Source organism: Teleopsis dalmanni, chromosome X (genome assembly GCF_002237135.1).
Source record: "Teleopsis dalmanni isolate 2A chromosome X, ASM223713v2, whole genome shotgun sequence".
NCBI classification, from domain to species: domain Eukaryota; kingdom Metazoa; phylum Arthropoda; class Insecta; order Diptera; family Diopsidae; genus Teleopsis; species Teleopsis dalmanni.
This window is the reverse complement of record NC_051848.1, coordinates 50,360,138-50,376,006: the sequence shown is the minus strand read 5'-3', so window position 1 is coordinate 50,376,006 and position 15,869 is coordinate 50,360,138. Positions and strand designations below refer to the sequence as shown.

The window sequence follows — 15,869 nt, the reverse complement described above, 5'->3', positions numbered from 1 at the left end:
CAAATTAATATGTTTTTTATTGGTATTCAAAGCATTAAATTGATCTAACAATTTTACATTAGACGTAATTTTTTCTTTCAGAGTAGCAAAAAAATACTCGCAACTTACGAAACAGAACATGTGCAAGAGCAATAACAATGCTCTTAAAATCTTCAGAGTTAGGCTTTACTCGCAAAAAATGTTAAGGCTTCAGTTTCAGTGAAGCCAAATTCAAAAATCTGTCTATTGTGAATGTTCACTGAATATATGTTTCAAATTTCATGTCGCCCGTTAAAATCATACGAGTAGAAATAAGCAGAAATACTGATTTGTGAAAAATTGAAAGCATAAAATAAATTTAAATTAATATAAATATAAATATGCAAAAACAGTTAGTATTTCATTAAATATCATTTTTGAAATAAAAACAATAAAAATCTGTTATTATCAGAACTAAGCGTTACAAATAGAGTAAGGAGGAAAGGACAGGGGTTTCTTGCAATGTTACCTTGCCTAAAAGTGTGAGTTTGTGGACCAACAAAGAAAAAGAATGGTATACAAAAATGGGTTGGAAGACATGGTTTCAAAAGGAATTAGCGTAATTAACGTTTTTTTTTTTTAAATAAATTAACATTTAACATATTCTTATATTGTTTAAAATGTAAACTAAATTCCTGCATGTTTGAAAAATAAGATGTGTTATCTCCTTTCCGGATTTAATATGTTTAACATAAACCCATTCACATGTTCGAGACTGAGACAGACTCATTCGAGAAAGAAACAGTTTCATTGCCAGCAGCTTCGCTTAGTGGTATAACATTACCAGATCTACATTTGTCTCCACAAATTTCAACCTCATCATATTCGGGGTCAATATTGTCGCCAATTTTTATATTGAAAAACATGTGTAGAACTGTTTTATAGAGTTGTATTACGACAACAAAATTGCAGTGAAGAAAAAATTTTTTGCAGTTAACCACATGTAATGCCTATAAACGTTGTATCTACATCTAAGACAGCTTGCAGTATAATGTTATATTCCTGCTAACGGTTGAAATAATTTTCCTTACGATTGTTTAGAGCTTTGATTGTGATATGAGTACAGTCAATTGCACCTATAATGCCAGGAACTCTCTGCTTCTCTTCAAACTTTCTTATTCTTTCTTCTTCTTTCTGTTGAAGTAGTCCAAATGAAGGAATTTTATTACAGAACGACAATTATTATTTTTTTCCATTTTATAATAAATCACCAAGGTGCAGTATTTTAATTATTTACAAAACGCTAACCAAACATCTGATGAATTCGAAAATTTTACAGATCTTGTTTAAAATTTGCCAGATCTGAAAAACTGAAAAAAAAGAAAGAGAATTGTTATAGTTCACATTTACCAGACCATCATTTGCGATAAATGCACAACTAAAATTAAGTGTTTACACTATGATAATTAAATTAATAAAAAGTGGCGCAAATAAGAAATAAAATAAAATAGAACTCATCACAAAAATTTTAAATCTTAAAAAGCTGAAAATTGAATCCAATAAAATGAAATTACTTAATAAATTTATATGAATTTAATACTAAATTTCAGCATTATTTGTATAATGTTTCTAGAAGTTTGTTTGCTTATGTTTGAAATTTTCTTTCTAATGGCGTACAACCTCACGTGGTTGCACAACCTCCCACCTGACATCTCAGCCCCTAGCAACCTCCCTGCGGACTAAGTCGATGAATGGGTCTCTGATTTTTCCATCATCCCTCTCTTTAACCGCGGGAAGTCTACCGCTAGTACTCCTGCGCTTGCGAAATAACCCCGCCCCCTTCACCAACACTCAATTTCCCAGCTTTACGCCCATGCCTTTTGGCTTAGATGCACATAGCCCGCTAGGTATTAAACCTCTAGCTCTAATCTCTCTTCCTTGATTACTAGAATGGAGTTGTATCCGCTTCACGCGGCTGCAATCTCCCATATTCATTCCTTAGAGGTGGTTTTAGAGGTGAAAACATAAACTTACTACTGCAAAACATAAATTATCGCATGCAATCTGTTGTTGGAACAGATCCCAAATGCTGTTAATTAGAACTTTTACACCCACAAAAATTAACATTCCGAAATAGTTTATGTTTTGGATGTGAAATTGGGTCGCATTTTTTTGAATAGAGAGCTGAATAGAAATATGAATCTTTATTCTTTTCGAACACGAATTAGACAACTTGGTTTTACAACATAAGTGGTTTCAACATCGTTTCAATCTGATAACACAATATATTTATTGAGATCAGTTCCAATCATATGGCTTTTATTTTTTTTCTATATAGATACTATATGCTAATGCTCTATTATTCAAGAGCATTTCATTTGTCAAGAGCATTTGTCAACTTGATAATTTATCAAGAAAAATACTTTTTAAAGTACAGAACACCAAAATTTTGACAAATAAGCACGATAGTGAATTTAACAAGTACACAGAATAGAGGGGTGAAAATTTATATAAATTTTATATTCTTGTGGGAGAGATAATTCTAGAAATATATATTTGAAAGTTTCATTGAAATATATTAAAAACGTATGATTAATAATTAAATTTCTTATATATAGTTGTAACTTAGTTAATTTTTATATATATTTATGTGAGCCCACATTTTTTAATTTTTTTTATTTATCTCGAGATCTCGAGAATATGCTGGGTGTTCAAGCAATTCCCGTGTTGTGTCTTCATTGAGAATAGCCTTTTTCTTTCGTGGGCCGGATTTGTTTTAAATCAACAATATTCAATAATTGCAACAATATTCAATAATATTTGTTTTTCAAGACAATCAATCAATAAAACTCCTTTTTCATCCCAGAAAACTAATAAAATAACCTTTTTCGCTGATCTTGCAGACTTCGTTTTGGAGCTGAACAACCAGCTTCAGTGCACTGTAAACGGTACTGTTTCAATTTAGGATCATGATAATATATTCAAGTCTCATTTATATGGAATGGGTTCCATATAGTGTTGAGAAATTTGTTTGGATACAGTTTTTGTAAAACCTTCCTCATAAGTAATTCTTTTTTTAAAAGATAGATCACTCATTCGAAACGCCTATGGTATCAGCGATTTTGCACTTAGTCAAAATTGGATCTCTACGAACAATGTTGTAGACTTTTGTAGTGATTTCTAGTGTCGGCTTTTCGTGTTGTGATAAAATCACTGATACTTCAAATGACATATAAAAAAGGGCTGAATTGATAAAATGTTCATCTTTAGATGAAAGATTAAATATCAATATGAATTTTGATTTTTCTACTGGTTAATAGGTGTCAATTTCAGAATTTGTCCTTTTCTATTAGCCTTTTTATATATCGTTATATTAGAAGCTTTCGCACAAGTTGATGAAAACTGTTAATTTATTAGGCAATATATTGGCAGGCAATTGAGATAGTAACTATATAGTTATTATAATTTATGGAGTTTGTGTTAATTGTGCAAAATCATCGCAATACTATTTTTGTGGACTTTGCTCTACTGGTTTTTCCACACTTATCTTTAGTAACATATATTTGACAAACTTTAATTGCAATTTGGTTCAATTTGAGTTTCAGTGATAAGCACAATGTTTACTTCATTTTTGTGTAAGACGATTTTTAATTAATTTTTATAATGGTTCAACCTATTAGTTTTCGAGTAGCACAATTTTAACTGGTCCATTTATTGTTAAATAAATGCTGTAATCCTATTATTAGATTTTCCATTAGATCTTGCATCATATTACACATGGATTTTATGAACTATGTAATCATCTGAGTAGGTTTGATTAGGTTATACCGGCGATCCATATATATAGGAATAATTCCGGGTTTAAAACCACCTAGAATCTTTCGTGAAGCTTAAATTGCTGTTTAATGTCAGATCTTGTAATTGATTAAGATCTTCAAGAAAAGGGGTTCCTAATATGTTAAATTGCTGCTATGCATGAGCTGGGCAAAGACAAATCATCTGAATAAGAATTTTAATCATTTCTTGGAGAGAGCTAAAGCAAGGACTTGAAGCGATATCCTTTGCATGATGTTGGGTGTTCACATTAATAACATTCGCATATATATTACCTAAGGGTTTGTCATTTTGTAGCAACGTTGAAGCTCTTATTTGAAAACTCTTTATATATACAATACATAATATTTTTATATAAGGCTTAAATATATAACTGTTAGAAACTGCTTAGATACTTAGTCGATATGGAGATTGTTAAAGAACAAAATAAAAACATTGTACTTAAATTCTACATTTGTGATGTTTTTATAGATACAAAATTCTTAAACTCAAGCAATGTTGTGAGAAGTAGTCTAAGCCGAAGTAGCGAACATTCTGAGATGATCGCTTCAAATGAAAAAAGAAAACAACCTGTGCAGCATTTGCACTTAATGTAGTACCATAATTAAGCAAGTTGCAGTAGCATCACCAATCATAGTACAGGTAAACAGAAGGCCCATGACTTCGCTCCGCTCGCGATCATAAAAATAATTATCAGTCCGCTGTTGACATCAATTTGGCAGAAAGTGTTGAAAATGTTTAAAATTCGTTGAGACGACTTACTGTGCATGCTGGACGACGGCTTGGCTGAGAAGAGAAGCTGAGAAGCTGGGAGACAATTAACTTGAGTTGATGTGAGTGACTGCTTGAGACTAGTTTACTTGAAGCAATCAAATAAACTGGCCAACATAACGATTTTTAACGTGGTGCGTGGTAGATGAACGCGGAATCTGAAACAAGCTATACGTTCAATTTTCAAAAAACGGTCGATTTAGAACTACACAACGATATCGCAACAAATATTTACAGTTACAATAAAGTGATAACAGTTTTTAAATAAATTGTGATGAATGATAGCGAAATGGGCTTTAAACACAACATTTTACATCGTTTGCCTAATTTCGAAGTCTGTCCTGCGAAAATGAAAACGAAATCAAACGAAATTCCATCATTGCCAACATCACCCCGTGTAACAGATTTCAGCATAAATAGAATATTAAGTGCCAGTTCTCAAAATGAAAAAGTGTCCACATCATCTTCAAAGAAACATCAGCCTTTAGCTAAGTTTCAAAGTGATTCGAATCTTAATACGTTCAATGTGAACTCTAACACAAGAACTCGTGAATACACTGAAGGTGTAAGTTTGCAGGCGGCATTTGAACGTTCGTCTGCTTTAGATCTATCAAAGTCTTCTAGTGATTTACCCACACAAAGTTTTCCTAGCATACAATATCATCAGAATATGCAGTGCTACGATAGCTTCGTTTATCCCAATTTTTTAGTTGCGACTAAGTTTTATACACAATTCCTCCCGCATTTACTACCCAACTACTCATCACAAATTTCGCGGTCTTATAACTTGCCTACAAGTTTCGGTGCCTACCAGAAGCGTTATTTTGAACCATATATTTTAAACTCAAATGAATTAACTACAACACATTCTTTACCTCATTCACCGACGATAGGCACGAATGCAGCGTTACACCAAAGAATTTGCCTTAAGGCAAGGTGCAGTGGTTGCGCGAAATGCTATTCTTTTTTGGATGGATCAAATATAAACTCAACGGCATCCACTATGGCATCTCCAACAATGCACTCCTCGAGCACAACAAGCTTTAATACTCTAAATAACTGTAATAAAAAGAAACTACCAACAGATATGCTATTCAAGAACTCAACGATATCATTTACCACCGTCACTAACCTTAACTTACTGACGGCATCATCGAAGAACTTTGCTGATCGCTGCAATACAGCATCCGCTTCAGTGACGTCAAACCTCGAGGAATTAAGTTTCAAATGTCGTATCTGCGAGAAAGTATTTGGATGCTCTGAAACTCTTGAGGTAATATCTGTTGAATAAAAGTGCAATTATAGAATTGCTGTGCTTACTATACTATATGTATGTATTTGTATATATAATAATACCCTCTGTGCACTGCGACCACAAGTGGGTCTGTTATACTGCTTTAGTTTGTTTTAATTGTAACAAATTATTTTATAATATTTACAAAAAATATTTCAAAGATTTTAAATATATAAACTTTAACTTTTTGATTGCTTTAGAATTATAACATTCTTATACTTCTAATTTAAAACCCTCATTAGAAGTAATTTTATTAAACTTTGGTGAGATGAGTGTATAGCTTAGGCTTTTCCGTAGCTTGAGTATCCTTTACCTAACCTTATTGAAAGCTATTATTGAGATACAGTGATTTATAAGACTGTATATGCATTTTGGTAAATATTGTAAATTAGGCCTCACCTATACTATCTTTTTCATTTTTCGAACTTAGAAACCAGCTCTCGAAACTAAAGCATTTCAAAATGAAGCAACCTCTAAATAAAATCACATGTATTTAATGACAAAAAAAAAATTTTTTTTCCAATAAAAATACCCGAATATTACCATAATAATTATATCCCAAATTGAACCGATCCCAGTCATATTCAACATAAAATATATCAAATATTAATCATATCTGTCATTATCTGAAAAGTCTCAATGAAATGTTTTTTTAAAAATAATAAATATCCATCAGTATATTAAAAACTATAAGAGGTTCCGACTTCACTAACATGATTCTTACTGACGAACTGATCATGAAAATTCGTTATAAATATCTCGGACACGTTGAGTGTTAGAATCAATTAAAAATCTAATAACAAACATGGAACATGCAATAAAGGTTTATTATCTTTTATTATAGATTCACTATACTAGATCTGTTTCGATTTTCTTCACTATTTTGTCTACAATCTTCTATGCTCTTCTGTATCAATTTAAAATTAAAATATTTTTATTATGTCCTAGTCCATATCTAGTGATATAAATCGTCCAGATATTTATACTCTGAAGGACTGTGAAATGTAGGAACTTGATCATACAACAGTATCCGATAATTTTATATATAGTTATTTCACGAGAACTGATTATACGTAAAAGCTTACTTAATATATGAAGTTACCGATTTTATGGTATTTTGTATGTACTGATATAATACTAGGTACACATGATCTACCGCGTTGCAAGACAATGTTTCTGTTTTAGATCGTGTTTTTTATGCGAAAAATCTTTATGAATATAATATATAAATAATTATTTTATGTGTGTACACCTATAATTATCGAACCTTTTTAATGAGGATGCATGTCCGCAGTTTTGGATAGACTTCGTATATATTTTGTGCAGTTTTTTTATTTTATATTTCTATGTTGAATTTATTTATATTTTGCATATTACATATATTTGTCATATTACGTTTTTTTTAATTATTTGTACATTTTAAATTAATCATATATATTATATTATTTATATAAATATTAAATATAAATATAAAATTGTATATACATTATTAATATATTCTATACTATTTATACATTTTATATTACTTTTCACATTATTTATATGTTCCAAATTACTTATATATTTCATATTGCTTATGTTTTTCATATCATATACATTTGTCAAATTCTTTTATTTCTTCTATATTATTTATATTTTTTTTTTTTACATTTTCTATATTTTTTATATATTTCATATTATTTTTATATAATTTATATTTTCCATATTACTTATACATTTTGTATTATTCATGCATATCACATTATTTATATTTTCTATACAATTCATATTTTTCTTATTACTTATTTATTTTTTATTACTTAGAAATTTCAAATTATTTATATATTTCATATTATTTTTTTTTTTATATATTAATTTTAATCGTATTATTAATATTTTTTGTATTATTTATATATTTCATATTGCTTTTCACATTATTTATATTTTGTATAGAATTCATATATTTAATATTATTTTTATTTTTCATACTATTTATATACTCCGAATTATTTATATATATCATATATTATATTTTTGTTATACTGTTAATATTTTCCAATTATTTATATTTTGTATGTTATTTTTTATATTATTTATAGCTTTTGCATTAATCAAATTTTCTATATAATTTATATATTTCATTTTATTTCTATAGTCCATAAATAAATAATAATAATAATGCATTATATTTTCTATATTATATTTTAATATTATTTACAACACATTTTTCATTTAATCTAGATTTTAAATTTTATTAATATTTATATTATTTATTTATGGAATATAGAATATATTCCTTTCATATTTATTTCATATTATAAATTTTTATTGTATGTATTTTTAATATTATTTATATTTTCTATCTTATTTATACTTTTTATTTTATTTTTATATTATATTTCATATTATTTATATATACTTTAATAGTTTCTATTATTTCTATTAATTATTTATAGTTCATATTATTTTATTTCGTATTATTTATATATTCTGCATTATATAAATATATCATATTACATTATCATATTTATTCGATATTATTTAATTTTATCCATATTATATTATTTATGTGCTCCATATTATAAAAATTTACATTGTATTTCATATCATTTATATATATTACTTCGTGTTATTTAAATATTTCATATCATTTATTTATTTTATTTTGTATAAATGTTTCATATTATTTATATGGTATATAACATATTACATAAAATCATACTATATATTTATTTCATTTCTAATACATTTATTATGTACGAGTATTTTATTTATATATAAAATATATAATATATAATAAAATATATAAAATACATAAAATATATTTATATTTATTATTTATTAAAATAATATAAAAAGAATTTCTGTTATTCTAGTAGTCTACTTTTCGAAAAAATTTTTTATGATTTATATATTTTATATATTCTTTTCTATATTTATCTTTTATATCTTTATATTTGAAATATATTATGTTTCTGGTCTGCTATTATTCTATTATGTATAAACTATTCGCTCATAAAGATAAACCATTACATATATCATATTATATATTTATTTCATGTCGAATACATATAGTATGTACGAGTATTTTATTTATATATAAAATATATAATATATAATAAAATATATAAAATACATAAAATATATTTATATATATATTTATTATTTATTATTGTTTATTATTTATTAAAATAATATAAAAAGAATTTCTGTTATTGTAGTAGTCTACTTTTCGAAAAAATTTTTTATGGTTTATATATTTTATATATTCTTTTCTATATTTATCTTTTATATCTTTATATTTGATATATATTATGTTTCTGGTCTGCTATTATTCTATTATATATAAACTATTCGCTCATGAAGATAAACCATTACATATATCATATTATATATTTATTTCATGTCGAATACATATAGTATGTACGAGTATTTTATTTATATATAAAATATATAATATATAATAAAATATATAAAATACATAAAATATATTTATATATATATATATTTATTATTTATTATTGTTTATTATTTATTAAAATAATATAAAAAGAATTTCTGTTATTGTAGTCTTTTATGTCTATTTTTCGAAAAACCTTTTTATGATTTATATATATATATATTTTATATATTCTTTTTTATGTTTATCTTTTATATCTTTATATTTGATATATATATTGTTTCTGATCTACTATTATTCTATTATGTATAAAGTATTCGCTCATAAAGATAAACCATTTCTTACGTTAAATGTGTCTTGACTTTCTCTTAAAATTAAACAAAATTCTTATTTTATTAAATTCTTATATTATTTAATTCTTATTTATTATTTATTGGTAGTTAAATATATAAGTCGAACTAAATAGTGTGTAATAGGGTTTAGAGAGCAATTTACATATAATTACAAAATAATGCTTTAACTTGAGGTCTCCACAAGTCGAACCTTTTCTTTGCAAAATGATACTTCGAGTTATGAAAGTTTAACTGTATATATATATATATAGATATATATATATAATATATATATAAAAGTGACCATATACTCTTACAGTGAAAATTCTCATTATGCACATCCATGTGAAATAAAGTCTTGTAATGAGTAGACAAATTTTTTAAGACTAAATTATTATTATTTAAATTATAAATTAAATTATTAATATTATAAAATATTATTATTTGGAACAACCTTACGTTTTTCGGTCGAACATCGCTTTTGAACGAATAAAAGTTGGTTGACAGAAAGTATCTGTTCGAGAGAGTTTTCACTGTATACATAATTTTCTATTAATTTTCTTGTTGATAACTTCACTAAATTCTTTCGAAATAATTTCTTCAAATCGAATTAAATTTTTTTAATTAGTCAATTCGTAATTAAGTTTGACTTAATATTATTTAGAGATTTTTAGAAAGATTTATACAAAATTTTAATGATAATTTTTTTTGGGGTGGAGCTACAGTATTTTTGTGGGCGGAGCAATAAATTTCAATGTCAAGATGTAGCAAGAGAAAAGAAAAAGTAGTTATGCAAATTTTATAAAAGAAAAAATAAACTGGTTTTCAGACTAAACTGTCGAGTCAGTCTTGAGCCGAGTTTGAAACCTGCGTACTTGTGTGTTTGTGAAAAAATTTTGGTAACCCAATCAGTTATATAGCCTGTAATAATATTCACTTACCTGTTGAAGGTATTAGCAACATTTGTCTAAGCAAGCAAATGAAAGAGAGAGAGAGAGACATAAGATAAGCCAATAAAATGTTGTATAATTTAAAAAAAAAATATGTTTCCAGGCACACGAAAAAACGCATAAGTCACCGCGGTACGAATGCACGGATTGTGGTAAAGGATTTTCGCAGCTTCGTAATTACAAATACCATTTATCTGTACACAGAGGTACGAAGGAGTTTGCTGCCGAGTGTTCCGAGTGCGGGAAGACCTTTAACGATAAGGGCTACTTAAGCAGTCATATGAAAATACATCGCAACAAAAAGGAATACGAGTGTATGTACTGCCCAAAATCATTTAACCAACGTGTGGCGTTTAATATGCATGTCCGCATTCACACGGGGGTGAAACCGCATAAGTGCAGCGATTGTGGAAAAAGGTTCTCGAGAAAAATGTTACTTAAACAGCATATGCGAACCCACAGCGGCGAGAAACCATACAAATGTTCTGTTTGCGGGAAGTCCTTTGCGGATCGTAGCAATATGACTCTTCATCACCGACTACATTCAGGTGGGTTGAAAATATCTAACATACTAATATTTGTTTGGCTTACTTATTTTTTCAATTCTAGGTATAAAGCCTTTCAATTGCCCTATTTGTCCAAAAGCTTTTACCAAAAAACATCATCTTAAAACGCATTTAAATTATCACACTGGCTGTAAACCGTATGTCTGCCCGCATCCGAATTGCAAACAAGCCTTTACGCAGTCCAGTAATATGCGCACGCATGCAAAGAAATGTCAGTTCCGACCTTTACAATTGCAATATCCGGTTTCAGCTAATGCAAGTGCAACACCATCAATGACAGGTGATGCCGCGAGGAGCGCAATTAAATCAAACATAGCCATTCCTTCAACGCAAGCCGTAGCAAACGTTGATTTACACATTGGCATACCATCAACAGTGGTTCACAGAATTCCGTTACTATCTGCCGCTTCATCGTCGTCACTCATCTCCACTATAATGAACAATACCATACATTCTTCTCTACTTCCGCCATCGCAACAAACACTAGAGTCAAATAAATTCTGATCGTTTTTCTACTTTCATGCATTTTATTCGCAATTGTCTCTATTCTAACTAAATTATATTAATTATTTGTGATAAGTCAAAGAACATCAATAATATGTAAGAATTCTCCATTGATTAAAAAATATTAGCAACTAAGTATCTGCAATAAAACTAACTTTGGCTACGCCGAAGTTTTTTATACTATTTTTGCACTTGCAATAATCGAATCTCTTTTGTACATCATTTAATGGATTTTGGATGAATGAATTTCGTGAAAATGACACTTATCGCTATAAGCATACCCAGAAACCTGAACCGTGGAACCGAACAATTTTTTCTTCAAATAATTCATCGATGAAATGGTAGGTTAGGTTAGGTTAAGTTATATTGGCAAACCAAAAGCGCCACGCGTATACCATTAAGATCCATTGCGATACTGGATCAGAGTTTTAATTTTTAATGATAGTGCATATCACTTAGGATGCGCGTGTTGTTAGCGAATTTTATCAGGATTTCAACAGAAACCTCAGTTATGTGCTCCAGTTCTGTAAAACTGACAGTTCCCAATAATTTTTGTCGAGTTCTCAAGAGAGCCGGGCATTTACACAGCAGATGCTCCAGAGTTTGTGAATTACGTTTAGTTTGTGTACATGTGATGATAAAATAAAAGTATTAGAAAACCTTTCATAAGTAAGAGTGTGAAATTTAACACTCTAAACATAAATGCACAGAATATATATTGGCAATGTATAGAAGATCGAATCGTAAGAGCAAAAAAAGAAGTACCATATCTTCAGCATCTTTGTGTTAGTAGATCTTTCAGCGGAGACCGTTAAAACTAAAGACGCAACCGTTCTTCTTTGTTTTCTATTACAGAGACGTGTATCGCGTATACAAAGCTGTCAACTCTACTATCCAGTTAGGCTCTCCGAAGACTTTTCAAAGTATCAAGACACATCTGCACAAATGACATGCTAAGAGACCTCGGAATAGACTCTCTCAAAAAATACATAAGATACAGAGCCCTGAAGTTATACGTAAAAACTGATAGGCTACCCTACATAGCACTATCTAATCTCAGAGCAGTCACTAGCCGTACAGGGTGCAGCTCTTAGATCATTCATCAAATAATTAGCAAAACTTGTGAGGAATACATAAATTACTCAAACAGAAATGATGGATTCTAAGAAAGAGTAAAAGCGCCCAGTTGCACTAACTGGGAAAAACTTCAACATAAGACGAGTATTGTTGACACGGTTCATTATTTTTATAATTTAAGAGTTTAATAAATTAAATAGGCGTTACATATTACAGTTAAACAAATTAGACCATACGTAGACTTAATCTGCATTTACAAGAAATCCATATAGTTGTAAAGTTTTAATCGATTAGGTGAAACACTGAGACACTAGTTTTATATACGCCGACAATTATCGAAAAATTAATTCGTCATAAAGATTTATCAATAACAATAGATATTTATCTAGACAAACTATGTCCATGCTCTATTCTTTATAGTGCATACGGTATAAGAACATCTTTCTCATTTGAAATACTATAAAGAAGTAATAATATATTAAACTTGCTAATAAAAAGTAATACACTTCTACTATCTATATACTTCATATATATATATACTTTAGATGATTTGCGTGTTAGAAGATTTGCTAAAAAGCACTACTTTAAATTACAATTATGATCGTTTTAAGCACCATCATTGAGAGGTAAACAATTAGTTTGAACCTTATGAGAATTATAATATCCTTTAAAATATATTATATAATAACGCTATTATAACTAACATTGTAAGTATTTGTACGAGACATGTTATGGACATAGTATGGCATAAATTTATTTCTTATAGTACAACAGATCAAAGATTATAGAGCGAACGTAATAATTTTACTCTCTTGACTTGAAGACATGTTTTCTAAGACTGAGAATTTTGTGATTTGCAGCGCATTAGGAGTAAGATGTTTACTTTGTTGTCCTAAAACCTTTTTAACAGCCTTCGAGGTGTTTAACCAACTGCGTTATAGTTCAGCAACACTCAGAGAGATTTCTCACGGCCAAATGTTTTATCTAAGCTCAACAACCTCAACATAGTCCACAAATTTTATTTAATGATCGCAATGCCATACGATACGCTTTTACCTTGTATTCGCCAGCACTGGCAGTTTGGTAACGTCCAGAACAATTTTAATAATTCCTATTTTTTTTAAATACTCATGTTGTTGTTGTTGTTATTATTATTATTATTTGAGTTAGTGTTATTGCGCACTTTTACTCTTTTGTGGCAGGGGGGTTTATCCCAGCCCAACATTAAACTTTAACTATACTAGAATCATTATGATTTATTTATCTTCTAACTGATGACGGACCGTAAATCAGCATATCTTCCTGTGCGTTCTAAGGTGGACTTAGGGTTGGGCAACGTATCAACTTTTGTGAATAATTTTAGGGCTCTGTCCTTAATATATTTTTCCACTGAGTCGATTCTTAGATCTCTATGAATGTCTGTTCTTTTAATGTACCAAGGAATTTTAATTAGTTTTCTTAAAGCCAGGTTTTGTGCAATCTGTAATTGCTTTATGACAGTATTTAAGGCTTTGCTGTAAGTAACACATCGGTACAGTAGTGCTGGCCTGATTATTTGAGTATATAATAACTTTCTATTTTTGAGGTTGAAGCTGTTATTATTAAACAGCGGCTTAGTGAGATGTAGAATTTTAGAGCAACTATTCCGTTTGCATTCATATGTTTATACCAATTAGGCCGTTTGTATCTTCTCTTGCAATGAGATTAACAATAAGTTTAAAAATCTTATCAATAATTATACAATAAAATAAATAAACCTTATATCACAGACCTCACTTAGATCAATAGGTTCAATTTCACTGGAATGAATGTTAGGTGATTTGTTAAGAAAACAATTGAACTTTATTAGATCACTAAGAAAAGAGTGAGGTTTTTCCTTGAACCTTCTGTATTTTAATTAACGGCTGGACGGTCAGCTCTTTTTAGACGGTAAGTAGTGAATAGAAGTGCGAGATTCCTAGCTAAGGGATTAAAATGTCAGCCTTTTTTTATATCATCATATTCAGTTCTAACTAAGGGAATTTCTAGATCTCGGTGGATGCTTTCATTACTAATTTATCATGGGAAACCATTGATTGTTCTCAGTATTTTTGACTAAACTCTTTGGATATTTTCAATATTTGAAGCACTAGCATTATCAAATAGCAGGATATCATAAGTTTATATTGGTTTTATAATGTTGTTATAGAAGAGTACTTTATACTCTAGGCACAGGCGGAATCTGTTATTAATAAACCAGTGCAACTTACTGGCTTAGAGATTTATTGTAGTTTTACGGCTTTAATGTGTTTTCAACAAGTTAGTCGCCTATCTAGATGAATACCTAAAGGCGTTATATTATCTCCTTGTCGTATGGTAATACTATTAAGTAAAATTGTTAGAAATATATACCACGGTAAAAATTACGCGTCTACATATTAGTTCATTAATTTTACTTGTCATTTGGACAACCATTTCTTCACCCAAAATAAGTGAGATTGAAGTTGGTTTAAAGCTAATACAACTTTTTGCTTTGGCAAATGCTGCGGTGACAACTGAATTATTGGAATATCAGCTAAGTAAAGTAGGTTAGGTTAGGTTATACCGACGGTATCAAGGGATCCATTTAGACCTACAGGTCCTTTGTGTTATCTTATATTTAAAAACGTAGGGGTTAGAACCACTTAGAATCTTTGGCAAAGATTTTAATGCTATTCAAGGGAAGATCTTGCAGTTCACCAAGATCCTTAAAAAAAGCCTCTTAAGTGAAAAGGTGATACCACACATGTGCTGTACAGAAGCAAATCAAATGGGAGGCACTTTTATTGTCCTTTTCACAACTTTGCCGGTATGATTGAAAAGGAGATTTAATTTTCCTAAAACTACTACAAGACTAATATCTCTACGAGGCATCTTAATGAGGGAGTAGGATTTTCTTTTTTGGGAGCGTGACCAAATTGTGTACAGCTGCCTGCATATTTTTGAGTCTAACTATCTTTTATTAAAAAGTTCGGCATAGGAAAAACTCAGTGACAATTTGCTTGATGTGGACGATATGCCCAGATTGTTTAGGTGTTCCGAGTGCTTCTTTAAGCACCCTGAATGTCTAGCTCGTCTGTTTTATAATTGCGGAAAATATCTCTATGACACGGAACCCCGATTTAAACAAATTTTGAAATGTGTCGACATCTTATTTAGAGATGTGTAGCAGTCAAAGACTGTCGT

At 29.3% G+C, this 15,869-nt stretch overlaps 1 protein-coding gene across 1 annotated transcript; it reads left to right on the top strand.

Moving 5' to 3' along the window:
- Nucleotides 1–4,498: 4,498 nt before the first annotated feature.
- LOC119687581 (zinc finger protein 2 homolog) lies at nucleotides 4,499–11,705 on the top strand. Its single transcript, XM_038101949.1, has 3 exons — nucleotides 4,499–5,836; nucleotides 10,622–11,066; nucleotides 11,128–11,705. Exons 1-3 carry the CDS (start codon nucleotides 4,838–4,840, stop codon nucleotides 11,586–11,588), a joined length of 1,905 nt encoding a protein of 634 aa, XP_037957877.1. The 5' UTR covers nucleotides 4,499–4,837; the 3' UTR covers nucleotides 11,589–11,705.
- Nucleotides 11,706–15,869: the final 4,164 nt, after the last annotated feature.